At 43.8% G+C, this 25,913-nt stretch overlaps 1 protein-coding gene across 5 annotated transcripts in view; it reads left to right on the forward strand.

The window, feature by feature from the left end:
- Positions 1 to 3,147: 3,147 nt before the first annotated feature.
- The window catches only part of LOC145347588 (endophilin-B1-like), a 49,509-nt gene continuing 26,743 nt past the window's right edge, over positions 3,148 to 25,913 (forward strand). For all 5 annotated transcript variants that reach the window (XM_080195173.1, XM_080195174.1, XM_080195175.1 and 2 more), the window contains exon 1: positions 3,148 to 3,282. In XM_080195173.1, the coding sequence (XP_080051299.1) occupies positions 3,220 to 3,282 (63 nt within the window). In that variant the 5' untranslated portion in view covers positions 3,148 to 3,219. The remainder of the gene's footprint in view (positions 3,283 to 25,913) is intronic.

Raw genomic sequence — 25,913 nt, forward strand, 5'->3', positions numbered from 1 at the left:
GCCGAGGAGGCTGGTTTGAATGATGGACTGGGCTTCGCTCATGACCCTTTGTAGTTTCTTGCGGTCTTGGACAGAGAAAGGAGCCATACCACGCTGTGATACAACCAGAAAGGAATGCTTTCTATGGTATATCTGCAAAAGTTGGTGAGAGATGTAGGGGACATGTCAAATTTTCTTAGTCTTCTGAGAAAGTAGAGGCGTTGAAGGGCTTTCTTAACTATAGTGTTGGCAGTGCGGGACCAGGACAGGTTGTTGGTGATCTGGACACCTAAAAATTTGAAACTCTTGACCATTTCTAATTCATTCCAGTTGATGTAAAGAGGGGCATATCCTCCATTATGTTTCCTGAAATCGGTGACTATCTTCTTCATTCTGTTGAAAATGAGGGAGGGAGAGATTATTGTCGACGCACCAGTTCACCAGATTCTGTATTGCTTTCCTGTAGTCCGCCTTGTCATTGTTTGAGATCCATCCCGCTATGGTGGTATCATCAGCCACGTTGAAAATCGAGCTGGGGAGAAATTTAGCCACACAGTCTCAGTGTAAAAGGAATATAGTAAGGGGCTGAAGACACAACCTTATGGGGCACCAGTGTTGAGGATGATCATGGAGGAGATGTTGTTGCCTATCCTAACTGATTGCAGTCTGTGGGTTAGGAAGTTTAGGATCCAGTTGCAGAGGGAGGAGCCAAGCCCCAGACCACGTAGTTTGGAGATGACTTTCAGAGGGCCAAAGGTGTTGAAGGCTGAGCTATGGTCAATAAATAGGGGTCTAGCATAGGTGTCTTTGTTATCCAAGTGTTCCAGGGTTGACTGCAGAGCCAGGGAGGTGGCATCTGCTGTGGGCCTGTTGTAGGGGTGGGCAAACTGTAGTGGATCCAGGCAATCTGGGAGGCCAAATTTAACACAAAGAAAAGGTCAAGTCTGTGGCTTACAGCAAAGCAAGTCCTAAGCTCTGGACTCACAATACCTTGGTCCAGGCTGTGAGTTTGGGTTTTAAACTCCCACAACTCATATCTCACTGAGGATAGAGAAACTCACACTCCACCAATCCCACAGAGATTTATTGATGATGCCCTGTATTCTTTGTTACCATTATAATATGTGTATATCCGAAACATTTATTGTCGCAGTGAAATCCACACCCACCCACAAGCCCCTTGTCACTTTAGGTCTGCTTTCACTGAGCACGATCTCATTAACACATTCTGATATCTTACCTTTATGCCATCAACAGCATCTGTTTTGGTCCTTCATACTGCCATTAACACTTCTTCTGTTTCATGCCCTGCATGTCTTTGTGGCAATCTCTCTGACCTTCTACCCTGTTGCATCCCCTCTTAAATAGTATATAATCCATCACATCGCTCCCTCTCTTTAGCACTGCTGCCTTACAGCACCAGGGACCTGGGTTCGATTCCCGGCTTGGATCACTGTCTGTGTGTAGTCTGCACGTTCTCCCCGTGTTTGCATGAGTTTCCTCCAGATGCTCTGGTTTCCTCCCACAGTCCAAAAGACGAGCTGGTTAGGTGCATTGGCCATGCTAAATTCTCACTCAGTGTACCCAAATAGGTGCCGGACTATGGTGACAGGGGTTTTCACAGTAACTTCATTGCAGTGTGAACATAAGCCTACTTGTGACTAACAAAATAAACTTTAGTTCTCATGAAGAGCCAGATCTACTCAAAACTTTAACTGCTTCTCTCTCCACAGATGCTGTCAGACCTCCTGAGATTTTCTAGAGTTCTATTCTAGCGTTTCAGATCCCAGCATCCGCAGTATTTTATAAAAGTTACTGCACTGACAAACGATCATCAGGACTCGAAACGTCAGCTCTTTTCTTTCCTTACAGATGCTGCTAAGATTTTCCAGCATTTTCTCTATTCGCAGTACTTTGCTTTTATCTTTGTGTTTACACTGCAGGGTTTCCTTTACTGGTGTTGACATGGGAGTCTCAGCACCCATACGATGCAAAGGGAGGTTTAGGCTCCCCGCTCTCCAATTAGGCCTAAAACTCCTATTCTTTTCCCGACATGGATGCAATTTTCACCCTGTATTCTGTATTTTCAGTAAAAAGTCTGACAACACCAGGTTTTAGTCCAACCGATTTATTTGATAATATACTCGCAAGCTTTCGAGGGGTTACCCTCTTCGTCAGGTGAATGGAGAGTTCTGGCCTCAGACAGAGCATATAAAGCACAGACAGTTTAGAGATTACTGATTAAAATGCGAATCCTTACACCTAACCTGCTGTTCAAGACCTGAAGTGGCTGATAATGTGAGTGGTAGGAGCACTGATCACAGTTTAAAGAGATGTGTATTGTCTCCAGACAGTACAGTAAGTGAGGTTTTGCAAACCCAGGCAAGTCACGGGGGTTACAGATAGTGCGACATGAACCCAAGATCCCTGTTGAGACCGTCCTCATGTGTGCGGAACTTGGCTATCAGTCTCTGCTCAGCGACTCTGCGCTGTATTTTCTTTATCATTCTGTATTTTCACCCTGCATTCGGTATTATCGCCCTATATTCAGTATTATCGCCCTGTAGCCGGTATTTTCACCTCACCATGATGATTGTGGCAACAGTCAACCGAAAACAAACATTCACAATTTATTTACAGCTACCTTGCCGGACTCCGGCTGCTGATTGGTTGTGCCGGACTCTTGGCACTCATTGGCTGTACTGGGAAGCTTGCTGCTGATTGGTTACCATGGCGCGGGACTCCTGGCGCTGATTGGGTGTCCCTGGACCCGGTTCCTAGCGGTGATTGCTTAATGGGGCGCAGTGCCCCTGGTGCCGATTGGCTGCGCCCGCCCGGGGTTTTGGGAGTGTTGATTGGTTGACTTGCGAAAGGCGCCTGTCGTTGATTGGATGTTCCAGCGACAGCGCTGCCTGATGATTGGTTGCAGCGGCGTCTGAATCCTGTCGCTGATTGGCTAATTGGAAGCAGTGGGGGGGATTCTTGGAGCTGATTGGTTTACTGGCTCAGGACCCCGGACATTACCTCCACCTTGCCGGATTCCGGCTGCTGATTGGTTATGTCGGACTCTTGGCGCTGATTGGATGTACTGGAAAAGCTGACCGTAATTGGTTATTCAGGCGCAGGGCCCCGGGCGCTGATTGGTTGACCCGCCAAGGGGGAGGGGCTGAGGCCGGGGCCGGGGCCGAGGCAGGGCTCGAGCTGCCGCTCCGCCGCTGCCAAAGATCGGGCGCGGACGCAATGGATTTCACCGTGAAGAAACTGGCGGCCGGAGCCGGCACTTTCCTTAGCCGCGCCGTGCAGGTAAAGAGCGCGACCGAGTGAAGGCCGAGAGCCCGGGGAGGGGCAGCAGGACAACTGAGGCCTCGGGGTGAGGGTCCCCCCGAGACCCTCTCCCGTCACAGTAGACAAGGCCGGGGCTGGGCGAGGCTTTGACAGGCCCGCCACGGCAGAGGTGCAGGAGAGTATCCCTGTCCACTCCCCTGGGTTACTGTGTGATCCCATGAGAATAAACCCCCCACTCAGCCTCTGGGTGCCAGGCGGCGCCCACCGCCCAAGCTGCCTGGGGTGCGGCCCTGTCCAGCCTGCCCTCCTGTACCAGTCACTGGGACGGGCAAATAAACCCCTCGCTGCACAGGATTTCCTTCACCAGAGAGGAGACTGCATTTAAAAGACACACAGCGAAGAGGAAAAAAAACCCTATCTAAATACACATGCAGACTCTGGAGACACTTTCAATACAAAAGAGAAACAGAAACTGCTGTTGTATTTATTGTCGCGAGAGAGAAAAACAGCTTCAGATGTGGGATGTAGTCCAAAACCCAAATGCTGGAAAATCTCAGCAGGTCTAGCAGCATCTGTCAGGAGAGAAAAGAGCTGACATTTCGAATCCAGACGACCCTTTGTCAAAGCTAAAAGGCACAGAAAGTGGGAGATATTTATACTGCAGGGTGAGGGAACGAAAGATGAGTCATGGCCACAGAAACCGGGGAAAAGATTGCTCATGGCAGTCCACATAGAGGATAAAGGGTGTTGATGGCTAAGTACTAGTTAATCCAAAACAGGGCTGTCATTATCAGCAGAAGAATCCACACTTTGAATCATTAATCTCTTGTTTTTTCCCTTCCTGCCCCCCACCCACCCCACAACTTCTTCCATAAGGCTAAAACAGTCTCTTGTCTGTTGACAGCATTTTTGTACTTTTAGATTTGCTGTTCTCCCCCCCCCCCCCAACCAAACTTGAAAAGGCATATAATGCTGCAAAGATTAGTGATAGGCCAGACAATTGGAAACCTTTTAGCAACCTGCAAAGGATGACCTAAACTGTAATGAGGGAGAAATTAAAATGCAAGCTGGCAAGAAATATTTTTAAAAAAGCATTAAGAGCTTCTCCAAATGTTTAACAAGGAACACACTAGGTAATGTTGATCCCTTTGAAAATGAGGTGGCAAGGTGGTTAGCACTGCTACCTCATACTCACGGTTTTGATTCCTGGCTTGGGTCCCTTTGTCTGTGCAGAGTTTGCACGTTTTTCTTGTGCCTGCATGGAATTCCTCCGGGTGCTCTGGTTTCCTCCCACAGCCCAGAAGACGTGCTGGTTAGATGCATTGGCCTTGCTAATTTCTCCTTTAGTGTACACGGACAGGTGCTGAAACACAGTGACTAGGGAATTTTCACAGTAACTTCATTGCAGCGTTAGTGTAAGCTTATTTGTGACAATAAGTTGATAAAGAAGGGTAGGATAAACTATGAAGGTGGGCTAGCACTAAATATAAAAAAGGATAGTAAGAGTTTTTATAAATATATAAAAAGGAAGAGGCTGACTAGGGTGAACATTGGACCCTTAGAGGATGAGAGGGGGGACTTAGTGGTAGGGGATGGGGAAATGGCTGAGGCCTTGAATAACTTTTTTGTTTCGGTCTTCACGGAGGAGGACGTGAATAGTTTGCCAGGTGTTAGCGATGGAAAGATGGTAGGAGTGGAGGGCCTGAATGACATTATTGTTACTAGAGAGGCAGTGCTCGACAGACTGGAGGGACTGATTGTGGACAAGCCCCCAGGACCGGATGGAATGCATACGAGGGTTCTGAAAGAAATGGCGGAGGTGATAGTGGATGCCTTGATTATTTTCCAAACCTCGCTGGATTCCGAGGAAGTGCTGGAAGATTGGAAAATGGCTAATGTTACGCTGTTGTTTAAGAAGGGTAGCAGGCAAAAGGCAGAGAATTATAGGCCGGTTAGTTTAACGTCTGTTGTAGGGAAAACGCTAGAATCTGTGATCAAGGAGAAAATAGCGAGGCATCTTGAGGAGAATTGTTTGATAGAGCAGACGCAGCACGGTTTCGTTAAGGGGAAGTCATGTCTGACGAATTTATTGGAGTTCTATGAGGATGTGTCTAGGGCGGTGGATAGAGGAGAGCCGGTAGATGTGGTGTTTCTTGATTTTCAGAAGGCGTTTGATAAGGTGCCGCACAAGAGGTTATTACAGAAGATTAGGGGGCGTGGAGTTGGGGGTAGGGTGTTAGCGTGGGTAGGGGATTGGCTGTCAAATAGGAGGCAGAGAGTGGGGGTCAATGGGTGCTATTCGGATTGGCGGTTGGTGACTAGTGGAGTGCCCCAGGGATCGGTGCTGGGGCCTCAGCTATTTACCATTTATATAGATGATCTGGAGGAGGGAACCGAGTGTATGGTGTCGAAATTTGCTGATGACACCAAGATTGGTGGAACGGCAAATTGTGTGGAGGGTGTGGAAAGTCTGCAGAAGGATCTAGATAGGCTGGGCGAATGGGCCAGGAACTGGCAAATGGAATTTAATGTTAGCAAGTGTGAAGTTGTCCACTTTGGTAGGAATAATGGTAGGAAGGACTATTACTTACATGGCGAAAAACTGCAGCATGCTACGGTGCAGAGGGACCTCGGGGTCCTTGTGCATGAGTCGCAAAAACCCAGCCTGCATGTGCAGCAGGTGGTCAGGAAGGCAAATGGGATGCTGGCCTTCATAGCGAGGGGCATTGAATATAAAAGTAGGGAGGTCTTGCTGCAACTGTACAGGGCACTGGTGAGGCCGCAGCTGGAGTACTGTGTGCAGTTTTGGTCGCCGCACTTACGCAAGGATATTTTGGACTTGGAGGGAGTGCAGAGGAGGTTTACTAGGCTGATACCGGAGTTGGGGGGGTTGAGCTATGAGGAGAGGCTGAATAAACTAGGCTTGTACTCATTAGAGTTTAGAAGAATGAGGGGAGATCTCATTGAGACATATAAGATGATGAATGAGATGGATAGGATAGAGGTGGAGAGGCTGTTCCCGCTCAGAAAGGACAGTAGGACTAGAGGGCACAGCCTCAACATAAGGGGGGGGGCAGTTTAGAACGGAGTTGAGGAGGAACTTCTTCACTCAAAGGGTGGTGAATCTCTGGAATTCTCTGCCCGTTGAAGTGGTGGAGGCTGCCTCGCTAAATATATTTAAGACGCGGGTAGATAGGTTTTTGATAAGCGAGGGGATTAAGGGTTATGGGGAGAGGGCGGGAAAGTGGAACTGAGCCACGACAGATCAGCCATGATCTTATTGAATGGCGGGGCAGGCTCGAAGGGCTAGATGGCCTACTCCTCCTATTTCTTATGTTCTTATGTAATAATAAATAAACTTAAACTAGGAAATTAACATTGAAAGGAGGGTGACAGAAAGCAGGGAACTGAATCATAGTGCAGAAGGAGGCACGTTGAGCCCACACCAATTCTCCAGCAGAGCATTTTGCCCAGGCCCAACCCTGCCCTGTCCCCAGAATCTCATGTATTTACCCCACTAATCCCTCTAACCTACACATTTTGAGTTACTAAGGAGCAATTTAGCATGGCCAGTCCACCTAACCTGCATATCTTTGGACTATGGGAGCAAACCCATGCAGACACAGGGAGAATGTGCAAACTCCACACGCAGCTGTCCAAGGCTGGAATTGAACCTTGGTTCCTGGCGCTGTGAAGCAATTGTGTTCACCACTGTGGCGGCTCAGTAGCCGAATATCTGCCACAGGGAAAATTCTGGAATCTAATGTTAAAGGAAGTAGGAGCAAGACATTTAGAAAATCATAGTACAATCAAACAGAGTCCACGTGGTTTTATGTAAGAGATTGCCTTTTATTAGAGTTCTTTGAGAACATAACCAGCAACACGATAAAGGGGAACCAGTAGCTGTAGTGTATTTGGATTTCCAACAAGGCATTGATAAGGTGCCACATAAAAGGTTACGACACCAGATAAGAGATCAAATTCTTGAGTGATCTGTTAGCATAAGTAGATGATTTGCTAACCAACAGTAAACAGCCAGAATAAATGATCATTTTCATGGCAAACTGTGACTGGCGCAATGCCATAGACATCGATGCTGGGGCCTCAGTTATTTATAATCAGTATTTATGACATAGATTATGACATTATGGCCAAATTTGTGAACGATACAACTATGGATAGGAAAGTAAAGGGATATAGATAGATTATAGAGGAGGCAAAATTTGGCAGATGGTATATAATGTGAGGTTTGGCAGGAAAAATAGTAATGCAAAATATTCAAGTTGAGAGACTACATAATGCTGTGATGTAGAGGGATCTAGATGTCCTCGTATATGAGGCACAAAAGGATTTCATGTAGGTACAACGAGTAAGTAATAAGAAGACAAATAGAATATAGGCTTCTATTGCAAAGGGTTTGAAGTATAAAAGTAGGGAAGTCTGACTACAACTGTACATGGCACTAGAGACCATACTAGTGTATTTGCAATTTTTGGTCTCCTTATTTCAGAATGGATATACTTGCATTGTAGGCTGTTTGGAGAAGGTTCATTAGATTGATTCCTGGGGTGAAGTGATTGCTTTGTGAGGAAAGGTTGAGCAGGTTGGGCCTATACTCACTGGAGTTTAGGGGCGGCACGGTAGTACAGTGGTTAGCACCGCTGCTTCACAGCACCAGGAGACCTGGGTTCAATTCCCAGCTTGGGACACTGTCTGTGTGGAGTTTGCACATTCTCCTTGTGTCTATGTGGGTTTCCTCCTACATTCTGAAATACGTGCTGGTTAGGTGCATTGACCCAAACAGGTGCCAGACTGTGGTGGCTAGGAGAATTTCACAGTAACTTAATTGCAGTGTTAATCTAAGCCTTACTTGTGACTAATAAATAGTCACAAGTAATAGTCACTAATAAATAGTCACAAGTTCATTGGAAGAATGAAAGGTGATCTTGTTGAAACATAAGATTCGGATGGGGCTTGATGGAATAAATGTTGAGGATGTTTCCCCTTGTGAGGAATTCTAGAACTCGGCACAGCTTCAGAATAAGGGATCCACATTTGGGACAAAAAAAGGAGGAATTTCTCCTTTGAATGTCATTAGTGTTTGGAATTCTTAGTCCCAGAGATTACATTCAAGGCAGAGTTAGATAGAATTTTGATCAGCATGCATGTCAATAGGATGGAGGAAGGCATGACTGGAGTTGTGGCTGCAATCAAATCAACTATGATCCTATTGAATGGTAGAGCTGGCTTGAAGGACCAAGTGCTGCCCCTATTTCTATGTTGCTTAAATTTTTGTGAAATCGTGGCTGGATATCATTGTGGGAGACTTTTGTCTCCCAGGGACTGAATGGCTTTTTCCTCATCCTGGATTTTTACTCACGATTAAAACTAACGGCTCTGAATTACTTATTAAAAATTAAAGCAAGGACTTCAGTCCCACAAATCAAAGAGAGAACACGCATACAAACAAAATGCTGTTAGCATGTCCAGAGAGGCCAAAATGTTTCCAGAAGTTGGTCATATTGCAAAGATTCTCCTCCACTAATTCTCCATAAAGCAGCCTTTTGGTGATGTTGCATATAATTGCACCTTAATAGTTATTACGTAATATAGGGTGCACCAATCGATGTAGCGATTACGATGTTTAGACTGAGATTTGATGCTATGAACCAGTCTGAGAGATCTGAAATGGTACTTCACACATCATCAAAACAATAGGTGGGGGGAACTGCTGACCCACTTGTGCAGGCAGCTCAACAGCCCCAGAGTCAGATTTTGAGGCTCTTGCCTCATTGGCAACCTGTCTTGTATAAGTTCTCAGCATGGTTTGGAGTGGCCATCTGCAGGAAGAGACATGTTGCCAGAACTGTGGAGTCAAGATGTTCTTGTTTCTACAGGAAGGCTTCACCAAACAAACTGCCCATTAAAAAAAAACCTGCACGGGCTGACCTGATACCTGCCCCACTCATCTGAGACTACATTTGTAATGAATTCCTTCCACAGTGTTAAGGTTGCTGATTAACCTATTGAAGGTGCTTAATGCCAGGTTTTAGGCAACTGCCCAGGACACACACAAATGAGCCCCTCAGATTTAACAGTACTGATGGGCACAGGCCATCCAGTCACTAATTGAGTATGTTCTACACCTAAAAAAAAAAATGGGTGCAATACATCCCATTACCTGTGTAAAATTTGATTGCTGTAAAGCAGGTTTAGTATGATCTTCATATTGACCTGCTGACAACTGAAATTTTCTTTCATCCTTTTACTAAGCAAGTACAACTTTCAACAAATGTTTAAAGGATGAAAGAAAATAAAAACTTACATTCATATAGCACCTTGCTTGACAACCAGAAGTCTCAAAGTGCTTCACTACCAATGAAGCAATTTTGAAGTATGGTCACTGTTGTAATGTTGGAAATGTAGCAACCATTTTGCACACAGCAATGTGATGATGTGATTTTGTTTTGTGACGTTGGTGGCCAGACAAATTGGATGACTCCTCCATGTCAAAATACTGCCGTGGGATCTTTTACATCTACCTGAGAGGGCAGACAAAGGTTAGGTATAACATTTCGTCCAAAAGACAACACCACCAATTGTGCAGCACTCCCTCAGTACTGTACTGGAGTGTCAGTGTTGATCTTTCTGACTTGGGCAAGAATGCTGCCGACTAGGTTAAATCCAGAATGTTTATTTAACAGCGATCCTGACAATAGACATGTTCAGGCTAGTTCAACGTAAATGACGGAATGATATATGAAAGTTCTTCACACGCATCATTCAACATTTTGAATGCACTCCAGCATCCAGCAGTGAGGGCAAAAAACTTGCTACAAAGAAAAATGTTGGGAGTGGGAAAATTGAGGGGGTCGGGGGGGCGGGGCGGGTGGTTGGTGGTGGCACATGCAGGTTCTACTTTATTGATTCCTTCATTTATATATGTTTAGAAAACTCTGAAATGGTGCAATACTTCCAGCTGCCTGTTTTTGTGGTGATTAGTGTGATCCGTCTGCAAGTTGGACTATTTGCCAGTAGGATATCTCCATTTGTCTTTCTCAAGTGATGACCCATGTTGATTTGTGCTCCTATGGGTGCCAGGAGCTTTCAGTTACTTCACTTAAGTAGGCTTCCTTCTTGAAACTATCCAGCAAAAATCAGTAGTTTAGTCTACCATCCCAGAGTTCTATACTACTTCACCCAATGTGTTCATACTGTCACTCTAAGAATATGTGCAGGTGAAGTAGTGTTCTGTTTTCTTAAAGTGCATGCTAGGGTATTAAAGGGTTTTCAAAGATCCAGGCTGGCACAACATTTGCTGCTAGTTGCATAATCCAACTTCCTTGAAATAAGGGCCAACATTCTATTAGCTTCCTGATTGCCTCCTGCACCTGTGTGCTAGCTTTGTGTTTTGTGCACAAACACCTCCAAGTGTCTGTGTTGCAGCTTTCTGCAGATTTTTTCCATTTAACTAATACTATTCTTTGTTTTCCTTTCCAAATTGAACAACTTCACATTTTCCCGCATTATGCTGTACGCTCCATTTGCCAAAATTTTGCCCATTATTTAACATGTATGTCTTTGTAAACTGTATTCCTTTCGCAACTTCCCTACCGCCTATTTTTGTGTCTTCTACAAATTTGGCTACAGTACATTCACTCCCTTCCTCCAAGTCATTAATATATTTTGCAAACAGTTGTGGTCCCAACACTGATCCTTGTGAAACCCCACTGGTTACTGCAGTTTGCCAACTTGAAAAAGAACCCCTTACCCCACTTGCTGTTTCCTGTCCATTAGCCAATTTCCTATATATGTCAGTATACTATCTCCAACATCATGGGCTCGTATCTCATGAGGTACCTTGTCAAACACCTTTTGGAAGTCCAAATACAACACACCTAGTGGTCCCCGGTATCCACTCTGGTTGAGATTTCCTCAAAATTCTAATCAATTAGTCAGACACAATTTCCTTATCATGAAGCCATGCTGACTCAGCTTGATTAGATTTTCCAAATTGTTGCTATTGCTTCCTTACCAATTGATTCCAGTAAATTGATGTTAGGCTAATTGGCCTATAGTTATTGATTTTTGAAAGGGGGTGTCATTTTGGCAGTTTTCCGATCCTCTGGTACTTCTCCAGAATCCATAAACGTTTGGAAAATTACAGCCAATGCATCCATGATCTTGAACTCTATTTCTTTTAGGATCCTAGGATGCAAGCTGTCAGGGGCAGGAGACTTATCTGCCTTTAGCCCCATTAGTTTGTCTAACACTACTTCTGTAGTGATGGTACTTAATTTCTGTATTTATTAGTATTAATGGGAGGTTCGCAGTATCTTCCATCATACAGACAGATGCAAAATATCTGATTAACTCCTCTGCTATTTCCTCGTTTCCCATAACATCTCCCCAGATTCATTTTGTAAGGGTTTATGTTCACTTTGACCTCTTTCTTTCTTGACATAGATTTAACAAAGCACTTACTGTCAGTTTTCATACTCCTCGCTAATTTGCTCTTAAAGTTTATTTAAGTGGAACTGATCCACTTCAGATCAGCCATGATCTTATTGAATGGGGGGGCAGGCTCGAAGGACTAGATGGCCTACTCCTGCTCCTATTTCTTATGTTCTTTTTAGTCCTTCTTCGCTGAATTCTGAATTTATCTTCAGAGTTGTCACTTACTTTTGCCTCCTTATATATTTTCTTTCACGTTAATACTCTCATTAACTTTCTTGATTAGCCACGATTGGTTTATCCCTCTATTAGAATCTTTACTCCTTACTGGGATACATTTTTGCTGAAAATATCAGTTGCATCCTTAAATGCCACTGCTTGCTTATTGTCTTTCTTGTTAATCTGTCTGCCCAGTCTATTTAGCTAACTCAGCCCTCATTTCATTGTAATTGCCTGTATTTAAGTTAAGCACAGTTGTTTCTGACCCAAGTTTCTCGCATTTAAACTGAATATAAATCCTATTAAGTTATGATCACTACTTCTTAGAGGATCTTTTACTCTGAGGTCACTTGTTAAACCTGCCTCATTACCCATTTTCAGATCCAAAATAGCCTGTTCCCTGGTTGGCTCCATGACACATTGCTGTTGGAAACTAACCTTAATACACTCTATGAATTTGTTGTTATATCCACCTTTCCAACTTGATTAATGCAATAAACATAAAGATTAAAGTCACCCATAACTATTGCTCTATTCTTATTACAGGCTTCTATAGTTTGCTGATTTATACCCTTTCCTACTGTTTGAGGGTTAATTAATACACTATTCGTACCAATGTCTTCTTTCCCTTGCTGTTTCTAACCTCCAATGGATTCTACATCATCTGAGATTGTTTCTCACAACTGACCTCATTTCATCTCTTAAGAGTGCTTCCCCATCACCTTTTCCTTCTTTCCTGTCTTTCCAAAAAGACAAATATTACATTCCCAGTTTTGATCTTTTAACCACTTCTCCATGATGGCTATGAGGTCATATCCATTTACCTCAGTTTGTCTACCTTATTCCAAATGCTTGGTGGCAAATTGTGTTATTCAACCTCATTGACCTTTGTGCAGCATGTGACGCATTTGACCATACAGCCCTGTGATACCTCTATGTGGTGCAGCTCAATATTGTTTCGTTCTACTCTTAGGTATCCATTCATCAGTAGAATGTCTCCAGCAAAGGTTACCCTTATTGCCCCAACATTTTTACTTTGAAATTCCATGAGGACCTCTAACCTTAATCACTGCTTCTTTCTTATCTCCCTCATCCCCATTTTGTTCAACTAACTTTTGCTAAAGTATTAAATAGGACTGAAGCATTGCCTTCGACATACTCTTTACTCTTGCATCAATTTCATTCTCTGTCAGCTGCCTCAGGCTGCACCAGCCTGTTTGTCCTGAGCCCAATTTCTGATCTTGCATTGTATCCATCACACAGACTTCCAGCTTTACCCCTCACTCAGTTATCTGCTGCTGAAACATTAGTCCATTTTTTATTTTTTCACCTCCAGGCTCTGCTATTCCTGGCCAACTCAATTCTCCATAACAACTTTTCCAAAACTCAGTTTTCCACCTGCAAGTCCTGTCACCTATGTCCTTGCTGACCTGCTTTGGCCCTTGGTCTCTAAATGCTTCAAGTTCAAAATTCTCATTCTTATGTTTAAAACTCATTGTGGTTTTGACCATCCTGTAGCCCCACACAATCCTACACTCCCAAGTTTTCTCTTCCTCTGGTCTCTTTTGCACTTGTTTTCCCCCTCATCATGCCAACCCCTTGTGGAAGAGCCAAGGGTCAGGGACATAATCTCAGAGTAAGGTATCACTTATTCAAGACAGATGAGGAATTTCTTCTGAAAATAGTGAATCTGTTGAATTCTTTATTGCTGAAGTATGTAGAGGCTGGGTCATTACGTATGTTCAAGGCTGCGATAGACAGATTTTTAATCGGTAAGAGAATCAAAGGTTATGGGAAAGTGGACTTGTGTGTTATCATATCTGATCAGCCATGATCTCTCTGAATACTGGAGCTGACTTGATGGGCTGAATGTCGTCTTCTAGAAGGCGTTTAATAAGGTGCCTCAAAAGGTTGCTGCAGAAAATTAAGGTACACGGAGTTGGGGGTAAGGTGTTAGCATGGATTGAGGATTGGCTCTCAACCAGGAAGCAAAGAGTTGGAATAATTGGGTGCTTTTCTGGTTGGTGACTAGTGGCGTACCGCAGGGATCGTTGCTGGGACCTCAACTGTTTACCATATACATAGACAATTTGGAGGAGGGGACTGAGTGTAGAGTAACAAAGTTTGCTGATGACACAAAGATGAGTGGGAAAGCGAATTGTGTGGAGGACGTGGGAAGTCTGCAGAGAGATTTGGATAAGTTGAGTGAGTGGGTGAGGATCTGGCAAATAGAGTATAAAGTTGGCAAGTGTGAGGTCATCCACTTTGGAAGGATTAATAGTAAAATGGACTATTATTTAAATAGTGAAAAATTACAACATGCTACTGTGCAGAGGGACCTGGGGGTCCTTGTGCATGAATCACAAAAACTCAGTCTGCAGGTGCAGCAGGTGATCGAGAAGGCACATGGAATGTTGGCCTTTATTGCGAGGGCAATGGAATATAAAAGCAAGGAGGTCTTGCTGCAATTGTACAAGGTACTGGTGAGGCTGCATCTAGAATACTATGTGCAATTTGGACCCCTTATTTGCGAAAGGTCTTGGAGGGGGTACAGAGAAGGTTCACCAGGTTGATTCTGGAGATGAGGGGGTTAGTTTATGAGGAGAGATTGAGCAGACTGGGCCTGTACTTGTTGGAGTTTAGAAGGCTGAGGGGTGATCTTATAGAAACATACAAGATAATGAAGAGGCTAGATAGGGTATAGGCAGAGAGATTCTTTCCACTTAGAAAGGAAACAAGAACTAGAGGGCACAGCCTCAAAATAAGGGGGAGCCAGTTTAGAACAGAGTTGAGGAGGAACTTCTCTCAGGGGGTAGTGAATCTCTGGAATTCTCTGTCCATTGAAGTGGTGGAGGCTACCTCGTTGAATATGTATAAGTCACGGGTAGATAGATTTCTGATCAATAAGGGAATTGAGGGTTATGGGGAGCAGGCGAATAAGTGGAACTGAACCACTTTCAGATCAACTATGATCTTATTAATGGGGGGGCAGGCTCGAAGGCCTAGATGGTCTACTCCTGCTCCTATTTCTTATGTTATATTACGGCCTTCTAAGCCTTGTCACCTACTCAACGCACACTGGATTTCCCCCTGTAAACTCCCACTTCCTTTCTAGCTCTCTCTCTCTCCCTCTAATATGCTCCATAAAAATGATGACTTTGACCAAACCATGGGTCACTTCCTCCTAATATCTCTGTTAGGTTAGCATTTTTTTTATTGTCTTTATCACGGAGAGACAGTAGGTTACAATCTGAGCAGCCGTGATCTTATTGAATAGTGGAGTGGGCTCAAAGGGCTGAGTGGTCTACTGCTCTTAATTCAGTGTTCATATGTATGTTTGCATTCTTGATTTGATTTATTATTCTCACGTATTAACATACAGTAGAAAGTATTGTTTCTTGCTCGCTATACAGATAAAACATATACTGTTCATGGAGAAGGAAACGAGAGTGTGCAGAATGTAGTGTTACTGTCATAGCTGTTGTTCGTCCATCGTCATCAATGAGGGTCTCGACACCATTAGTCATTTTGAGGCTGGTTGCAGTGTGTCCGAAGATGACTGATCAAGCCAATTTGGGCACGGAATGTCCTGGCACATATTGGACAGACTTGTGCAGGCATTGTAGTTGTTGCACTGGTGGCTCTGGACTTGCACGCTTAAGTTGTGCTTCATCAATATACCTTGCTTCGTAAGCTTGACAGCCTTTGTGGGTGAGGCAGCGCCAGCGGTTTTGTGCCAGTGTTTCCTAGGTGGTCGTGTCAATGTCAAGCAACTTCAGGAAGGCCTTGAGCGTTTCTTCTGCCCTCCGTGCGATCGTCTTCTAGCAGGGAGTTCCCCAAAAAGGAGCTGCTTGGGTTTGCGCTCGTCTGACATGTGGATGACATGACCTGCCCACCGGGTCTGCGTTCTCATCAGCAGTGTGTGGACTGATGGTAGTCTTGCTCTATAGAGAACTTCAGTGTCTGGTACTTTGTCTTGTCATCTGATGCGTAATACTCTGAAGACAAATCATGTGGAAATGATTGAGCTGTCATGCATGCCTTCGATACACAGTCCATGTTTCACAGGCATACAGGAGGGTAGTGAGTACTGCGGCGGTGTAGACTTTCAGTTTTGTTGCTGGGCTGATTCCTCGACATTCCCGTACAGTGGAGCGCAGTCTACCGAAAGCAGAACTTGCCTTTGCTGTTCTGCAGTTAACTTCTGTATCAGTAGTCACTGCTTGGGAGAGGGTGCTGCCAAGATAAGTGAACTGGTCCACTGTCTGTAGTTTCTGCCCTTTGATTGTGATTATGGGTTCTGTATATGGTGCATGGCTTCAGTCTTTTTAATGTTGATGGTGAGTCCAAAGTTGTCACAAGCCATGGAAAATTTGTCCATGCTGACTTGCATCTCTGGCTTTGAGCCAGTATACAGGGCACAGTCATCAGCAAAGAGGGAATCTCTCAGAACAGCCTCCTTCACTTTGGTAATAGCTTGAAGTCTCTTCAGGTTGAAGAGCTTCCCTTCCAGCCTGTACTTGAGGCTGATTCCAGCAACACTGTCCTGGAAGGCATCATTCAGCATGGCAGTAAACATCATGCTGAACAGTGTGAGTGTGGGTGCGAGCACACAGCCCTGTTTGACGCCATTGGTGACTGGGAATCTCTGAGGATTCTCTGCCATTCAGTACTCTGACCATCATGCCATCGTGGAACTGGCGTACCATCTGAATGAATGGGGGGGTGGGCAGCCGAACTTTGACATGATCCTCCACAGGCCTTGTCGGCTTACAATGTCAGAGGCTTTCGCAAGGTCATCAAAGGTTAGGTAGAGCTCGCGATTCTGCTCCTGACACTTCTCCTGAAGTTGACGCGCAGCAAAAATCATGTCAATAGTCCCGTGACCTTTGAGGAAGCCATACTGTGACTCTGGAAGCAGGCCCAGCTCCAGATGAGTGATCAGACGATTTAGCAGGATTCTTGCGAGAGTTTTTCCTGTGATGGAGAGCAGCAAGATTCCTCGGTGGTTGTCGCATGCTTGCCAATTGCCCTTCCTTTTGTAGAGGTGTACAATGGAAGCATCTTTGAGTTCCTGAGGAATGGATCCTTACTTCCAAAAGGACTGGAACAACTTGGTGAGCTTCTCAATAAGTACAGGCCCAACAGTTTGTAGATCTCTGGGGGTATGGCATTTGCCGCCTGTGTGCAGGTCCATGACCACAGCCCCCAATGTATCCACACCTGCTGCTTCGTCGCTCGCCCATCGCCATAGGACTTCAAGGGTTGAACAGGACACTGATGACGGTGTCGAGACCAGCGCTTGATTTGGATTAAAGTGAGGGAGAGTTGTGCAGCGTCAGCCTCACTTTCTCTTCCCAATTCCCATCTAGATCCAGTGGCAAGACAGGAGTCAAGACGGCTAGAGATGGGACTAGGTGCAGTGGATGACCGGGACGTCTTCTGTGTCTTGTCCTGTTCTTCATGTTCCACAAATCTTGCAGAGACTGCCTTCTTGACCGTTGGACCTTCCATTGGTCTCGCCTGCTCAATCTGTCTGAGTCTGTCTCCACATGCTGGGATAGACATCTCCCTGTCTCACCGAGGGTTAAGACCCGTCAGCTATCCTCACTTGGTTTAGCCTGCTTGTCGAAGCCGTTTGCCTGGGGTGTGGCCACTGTTGCATGCAAACATTCTACAGGGAGCCACAGGTGGGGACAAAGGGTGGACAAACCGTCCTGAAAGGACGGGACATGTTCCCCCACTAGAGGTACTACCCCTCCCTGACACCCCATACATGCCACAGTTATAGCTAGGGTAATGAAAAAGATCAACTTACTGCAAGGTCTTGGGGCCTTCTGCATTTCAAAATGCATTCTGCTCACAAATGCACAAAACCATCACAAGACAGGACATTTTCTGAAAATGGAGTATTTGTAAAATGAGGTAGTTCTCAGAACTAGGAACAGAAAATGCCTTCCTGTCCTGTCTGTCAAATGATGTACTAGTTTTACTTCTGAAATGTTGATAGAGCAGCAGTATCTCATTGCATTTCCTGATTTTTATTTCAGATTGCTAGAGTGTCCAATTTTATTTCTGTTTGTTGATTGTTGTGTGCTTCTGCTTGGCTGTACTGGTTCAATTTTTATCCAGCTTTGTTGAAATTATAGGGTGTGGCGGGCTTTGCACTTGTGGCTTATGATGTAATCTAAATAATTTCACTCTTTCATTCGTGGGTTGGAACCAGACGTTTGCTAATTCCTTGCTTAATATATCCAGTGTTCCAGCTTCAGTGGCACTGTCCATTTCTTTATTATATTCAAGTGACACTTAGCTCTGGTCAAGCTTCCCTCACCTTATCACCATGTCCAGTTGTGACATTTTTTTAACATTGCACGTTCCCTGGAAGGATCCAAGCAACCGCTGTCTGTAGAATTTTCAGTACGTGATCTTTTATAAAATGGCTAGCCCTGTAGGTGCCCCGTTCTATGTGCAGAATGGATCAAACTGGTTTCTAACCATGCTGCTGAGCAGTACGTAAATTGTGTTAAGTTTAAGTTTGTTTATTAGTGTTACAAGTAGGCTTACATTAGCACTGCAGTGGAGTTACTGTGAAAATCTCCGAGTCACCACACTCTGGCGTCTGTACACTGAGGGAGAATTTAACATGGCCAATGCATCCAACGTGCTGCATAATTGGGTTGAAGCTATTTATGCAATAAATTTTAACACTGTGGCAATGATATGAATATTTTAGCACTTTTTTTCCTCTTTGCAACAGCTTCCCATTGAACTGGAAATATTTAGTGAGAAAAGTATCAGTTGGTTTTACAACACTCAGTGCCTCAGAGTTTTTGCTGCTGTGTGACCAATCAAATGACTTGTGTGCATGGCAACAGAGCGCAATGAGAGTATATTGACCTGTGGAATGCAATCATCACCCAATCACTACTAAATTACTATTCTCAATGCACCAGTCTGCTGTTAATTTCAAGCTGTGGTGTTTCTGCCATTTCTAAATCTGGCAGAATTACGGATGCATTCATTAATGATGTGTTTTCTTCATGGAATCAACACATTTTCTCAACAGAAGTTGAGAGCTCCTCAATAGCTGATACCTTTGAAAATACCTTCCACCTGATTTGCTGTGTCGCTGCTCCTGGTTATAGGGATAGGTGGAATTTTTCTGATGAAGGTCATTGACCTGAAAAATAAATGCTGTTCCTCTCTCCACAGATGCTGCCTGATTTGCTGCTGAGTCTTTGCAGCATTTTCTGTTCTAATCTAGATTTTCAGTATCCATAGTATTTTGCTCTCTCTGCATGGGGAGAGCTTGCTCTCCATGCTTGTTCTTTCTTTGATTTTCAACTTTTTTTAACCTGCTGTGTATTTTCTGCAGGAGTTGGTGGCATAGTGGTATTGTCACTGGACCAGTAATCCAGGGTAACGCTCTCAGGGCACAGGTTTGAATCCCAGCGTGAAAGATTACACAGCTTGAATTCAGTGGGGTGGCACAATGGTTAGCACTGCTGCCTCTCAGCGCCAGGAACCCAGGTTCAATTCCGGCCTCGGGTTACTATGGAGTTTGCACAAAGAATAAAGAAAATTACACCACAGGAACAGGTCCTCTGCCCCACCAAGCCTGCATCGACCACGGTACCCGACTGAACTAAAACCCCACACCCTTCCATATCCCTCTATTCCCATCCTATTCGTATATTTGTCAGGATGCCCCTTTAAAACTCATTATCGTATCTGCACATTCTCCCCATGTTGCATGGGTTTCCTGTGGGTGCACCGGTTTCCTCCCACAGACCAAAGATGTGCGGGTTAGATGGATTGGCCAGGCTGAATTGCCCCTTTAATGTCAGGGGGACTAGCTAGGGGAAATGGGGCCAGGGTGGGATTGTGGTCAGTTCAGACTTGATGGGCTGAATGACCTCCTTCTGCACTAGGGATTCTGTGACTATAATCATTGTTTAATTTCCCAGAGCTGGCTTCCCAGTCATGATGTGAGGGATCAAGGAATTTTAACATGAATGGTTTTAGCAGATCAAAGTGTTTTGGATTTGGCAAATAACAAACTAACTTAGAACCATGATGTGTGGCTGAGTACTGCCTGGTGAGATGGAGGGGTGAAAATGGGTTGGACAAGTGGGTATTACAAGGTCATGCAAGAGATTTTATTTGAACACTACCCCTCCCTGAAAATTCAATATATTAATAAAGGTTGGGTAAAATAGGATGCATGAATTAAGTAAAAACTTCTGAAATTGATTAGAATCATTTAATTTTCAATGTAGATATTTTCAATTCAAGAGTAAGCTTGCGGGAAATATAAAATCTGATTGTAAAAGTTTCTATAGGTATGTGAAGAAAAAAAGATTGGTGAAGACAAATGTAGTTCCCTCACAGTCAGAACAGGGAATGTATGGTCTGAGTCAAAGAAATGGCTAACTGAGGATACGGGGTGAGAAGGGTTGTGGACGTTGTCTACGTGAACTGTAGTAAGGCATTTGACAGGGTCCCTCATGGCAGGCTGGTGCAAAAGGTTAAACCTCACAGGGTGAACTAGCTAGATGGATTCAGAACTGGCTTGGCCATAGAAATCACAGGGTATCAGTGGAAGGGTGTTTTTCTGAATGGAGGTCTGTAACTTGTGGTGTTCCATAGGAATCAGTGCTGGGATCTCTGTTATTTGTAATATATATAAATAACTTGGAAGAAAACATAATTAGTCTGATTAGTTAGTTTGCAGATGATACTAAGATTGGCAGAGATGTGGATAATGATGAAGATTGTCAGAGAATGTAGCAGGATATAGACTGGAAAATTGAGCGGAGAAATGACAGATGGAATTTAATCTGGACAAATGCAAGATGATGCATTTTGGTAGATCCAATTCAAGCGGGAGCTCTAAAATAAATGACAGAACATCAGGAGCATAGACACACAGAGATCTGGGAATAGTGGTAGCACAGGTGGAAAAGGTGATGAAGAAAGCATATGGCATGCTTGCCTTTATTGGATGGGGCATTGAGTATAGAAGTTGGCAAATTATGTTACAGTTGTATAAAATGTTACTTAGGCCACATTTGGAAAAATGTGTTCAATTCTGGTTGCTACATGACTAGAAGAATGTGGAGGCTTTGGAGAGAGTACAGAAAAGATTTACTAGAATGTTGCCTGATATGGAAAGCATTAGCTATGAGGAGAGATTGAATAAACTGGGATTGTTTTCCCTGGAAAGACGGAGGCTGAGGGGTGACCTTATAGAATTTTGTAAAATTGATAGAGTGAAAAATTGGAAGCTTTTTCCCAGGGCAGAAATGACACGAGATGTGCGGGGTTTTTTTTTACACAGAGGGCGGTGGGGGGGCCTGGAACGCATTGCCAAGTGAGGGTGGTTAAGGCAGTTACGTTAGCCACATTTAAGACTTGTCTTGATAGGCATATAGACAAACAGGGAATAAATGGATATAGGCGGTTGGTTTACTTAGGTAAATATGATTGGTACAGGCTTGGAGGACCAAAGGGCCTGTTCCTGTTTGTTCTTTATAAATTTCTTCACCTGTGGAATTTGCTTCCATCGAAAGCAGTTGAGGTCATAACATTGTTTTCACGAAAGAGTTAGATACAGCTCTTCGTGTCAAAGGGATCAGAAGATATAGGGTGGCGGGGTTGGGGAAGAACAGGAACAGATTACTGAGTTGGAGGATCAGCCATGATCTTAATAAAGGGCAGAGCAGGCTTGACGGACCAAATGGACTACTCCTGTTCCTATTTTATTTCTATGTTTCTATAACATTGAACTGTTTTGGAGGAAATGCACCATCATATCATAACATGAATTATGTCTGTTAATGCAAAGAGCTATTTTGCAAAATCAGTAACAGATGGATAGTTTTCATGTTAATTGAAAGTTTGCAGCCCAAACTGCTTCTACTTAAATAGCTGTTGAGCCCAAATGTCTCCTCAGTGCAAAATGCTTTAGATCACAGTTAGTTGTTGAACAATATCTCTATTCAGTTAGCAACGGCTGTCTCCTAACTTCACCAATTGCTTAATCACAAGATATGTGGGAAAGCTTGACTGTTAGTTCTTTTGTCCAACAAAATAATTATGCTCAATTACACCAAAATAGATACATTGTGAATATGAGAGGTAAATAAAAACATAAAACTTAGTGTGCAAGCAACCCCACCATTAAAAAGCTATGATATAAATTTTTGGCACAGTGTCTCATTGCTTTCTGAATTTTTCAGAAGGATGAGTTTATTGTCCCAATTATCCTTTTCACCCTGTGAAGTATTTTTCTGCTAGTATCTGGAAATTGAGGGTGGGATTTTAGGGGCTGTCTTTATCCGAGACCAGAAAATCCCGGACAAAGTCAATGGGCATCGCTATTGTCCGCCCCTGGCCCGCTCTGATTCTGTAGCGGGCGGGGCAGTGAAATTCCAACGCTAACGTTTGGCCTTCCCTTTATTCAGCCATTTTTTTTCTTTCTATTCTTAGCCAATATTTCTGTTTTGTAAGGACATCACCTAGTCCTGCCAATACTTGTATCCTAGTGCAGTGTAGACCTTATGGTATTTTACTGTTCCAGCATTTTACTCTGTTCAGATGAAGTCAATGCATTAGAATTTAATGGCAACAGGATATGAGATTAATGCTGACACCCAGCATTGGGCTTTCAGATGTCTACAGCAGGAAGCCTCAAGGACCTTGAAATCCATTACGTTAAATCATTGTTGAGTCATTAATCGTTCTGAGTTTACTATGGTGACCATGTGATCATCACGTAGGTCCTTACGATAATAACTGGCCTGCCAGCTCTCCTGGTGTGATATACAGAAAGCGCATGTTAGATTGCAAGAGTTGAAAATTGCCTTCTGCTCTGGTTATTTGCAATTTAAAAACACACTATGCTGTCAATCCTGTAGCCTCCCTCCCACTTCTCTTCATTTTCTTAGTATGTCAGATCACAGCACATAGAAGGACGTACGTAGAATGTTGTTTGCTTCAGTCTTGTACTGCTGAAAGTAATGGGTATAACATGTTGGCAAATTTCAAAGTGTTTATTGCTGAAAAGAGAAGACTGTATTCTTCTGTAATTGCTACATCTGGGTGCACATAATTTGATGTTCCAGCTTATTTTAAGGATCACAATGGAGGGAAAGCCAGAAAGATCCTTTGAGTTTGGAGATGGTGCTCACCAAGCTATTTTAAAAGAGTTTCTTCAATACATTTGTGTTCATGGAATGTGGGCTTTGCTGATCAGAGCAACATTTATTGCCCATCCCAGGCTTTGAATGTTGTGCTGCTGGCTGGGAATTTTGGAAAGTTAGATGAAATCTTCATTTACAGAACTAAGTGCTGAATTTGCTGGATCTTAAAAATGATGATTCCATGAATTCTGAGTTTTTTGTTGAACCTTGTTTATATATTGCTGACAATTTGTGTTGTTTTGATGATCAGCTTATTATGATAATCTTGTGCAGGGTAATTAAATCTGAATGCAAAGCAAATAGTGTTTATAACATCCTGGGGCAACTTGAAACTTTAATAACTGAGGATGTGCATGTGAAACAAACTGTAAATGGCATAATAAAGTTTATTGTGCATTTAATGTTGTAGACTTCATTTCTGCTAGCCTGAACACAGTTCATCTTTTCTTCAAATGTCAGCATTTTCAATCAGTTTCAACATCTGAAGTAAAATGAAAACAATATTAACACTGCCTGGCAACTTTTTTTAAAAAACGTTGTTTTGCTTTCAAATGCTGCCTACAGTTTGATACTATCATGTAAACATCAAAAGTTATTAACGTTTCAAGTTGCACAAGGATTATACAAATGCCATCTGCTGTTATGCAGTAGAAAAGAGGCTTCCATTAATACAAAATCTTTTACAATCACCCATATCTCAAAAGTGCTTTTCAGCCAATGAAGCACCACTGCTTTGTATGGTTCCTATTCTGACCAAAACTGCAAGAACTCACGAAGTGTTGTGAATGTAGCCCATTCCATCACACAAACCAGCCTCTCATTCATTGGTCTACGTTTTCCACTGTCTTGGAAAAACAGCCAGCATAACCAAGGACCCCACGCACCCCAGACATACGCTCTTCCACCACCTTCCATCAGAAAAAGATACAAAGTTCTGAGGTCATGGACCAACCGACTCAGAACAGCTTCTTCCCTGCTGCCATCAGACTTTTGAACGGGCCTATTAAGCTGATCTTTCTCTACACCCTACCGAAGACTAGTACTACGTTCTAATAAGAACATAAGAAATAGGAGCAGGAGTAGGCCATCTAGCCCTTCGAGCCTGCCCCGCCATTCAATAAGATCATGGCTGATCTGTTGTGGCTCAGTTCCACTTTCCCGCCCTCTCCCCATAACCCTTAATCCCCTCTCTTATCAAGAACCCATCAACCCGCTTCTTAAAAATATTTAGCGAGGCAGCCTCCACCACTTCAACGGGCAGAGAATTCCAGAGATTCACCACCCTTTGAGTGAAGAAGTTCCTCCTCAACTCCGTTCTAAACCGCCTCCCCTTTATCTTGAGGCTGTGCCCCCTAGTCCTACTGTCTTTTTTGAGCAGGAAGAGTCTCTCCACCTCTATCCTATCCATCCCATTCATCATCTTATACGTCTCAATGATATCTCCCCTCATTCTTATAAACTCTAATGAGTACAAGCCTAGTTTATTCAGCCTCTCCTCATAGCTCAATCCCCTCAACTCCGGTATCAGCCTAGTAAACCTCCTCTGCACTCCCTCCAGGGCCAAAATATCCTTGCGCAGGTGCGGCGCCCAAAACTGCACACAGTACTCCAGCTGCGGCCTCACCAATGCCCTATACAGCTGCAGCAAGACCTCCCTACTTTTATATTCAATCCCCCTCGCTATGAAGGCCAGCATCCCATTCGCCTTCCTGACCACCTGCAAGCTGGGTTTTTGCACTCATGCACAAGGACCCCGAGGTCCCTCTGCACCGTCGCCTGCTGCAGTTTTTCGCCACATAAGTAATAGTCCTTCCTACCATTCTTCCTACCAAAGTGGACCACCTCACACTTGCCAACTTTAAATTCCATTTGCCATTTCCTGGCCCATTCGCCCAGCCTATCTAGATCCTTCTGCAGACTCTCCACACCCTCCGCACAATCTGCACCCTCTCCTTTACTTCTCCTCTATTACTCTGTGAACAGTGTGTTGTCTGTATAGCGCACAAGAAACAATACTTTTCACTACCCCAATGCATGTGACAATAAATCAAATCTAAGTACAGGTACTTTTTGAAATGCAGGCATTTTTGTAATGTCAGAAACGCAGCAGCCAGTAATACTGACACTCAGCATTGGGCTATCAGATGTCTACAGCAGGAAGCCTCAAGGGCCTTGAAATCCATTAAATTAAATCATCGCTGAGTCATTAATTGTTCTGAGTTTACTATGGTGACCATGTGATCATCATTTAGGCCCTTACAATAATAACTGGCCTGTCAGCTCTCCTGGTGTGATACACAGGAAGCGCGTGTTAGACTGCAAGAGTAATGGTCAGATCATCTGTTTTTCTGCGATGTTGATTGAAGGATAAATATTGGTCAGGGCATGAGATAACAGCTTTGATAAAGCATCAACTGGACTTGAAGCATCAGTTCTTTTCTCTCCTTACAGATGCTGCCAGACCTGCTGAGATTTTCCAGCATGTTCTCTTTTGGTTTCTTGGGATAACAGCCACGCTCGTTTTCAAAATCATGCAACGGGTTCATTTGTATCCACCTGAGCAGGCAGATAGGGCTTCAGTTTAACTTCATACCGAAAGGCAGTAACTAACAGAGCAGTGCACCCTCAATTCTGCACTGGAATGCCAGCCTTGATTTTTGTGCTCAAACCTTGGGAGCGGGACTTAAAACTAGAAGTTGATGATTCTGAGGCAGGAGTGACACAAAAAATTACATTAGAATTCGTGCAGCAATGTTTTGTGGCAGTAAG

This window comes from Carcharhinus amblyrhynchos, chromosome 9 (genome assembly GCF_965287045.1).
Source record: "Carcharhinus amblyrhynchos chromosome 9, sCarAmb.v2.hapA, whole genome shotgun sequence".
NCBI classification, from domain to species: Eukaryota; Metazoa; Chordata; class Chondrichthyes; order Carcharhiniformes; family Carcharhinidae; genus Carcharhinus; species Carcharhinus amblyrhynchos.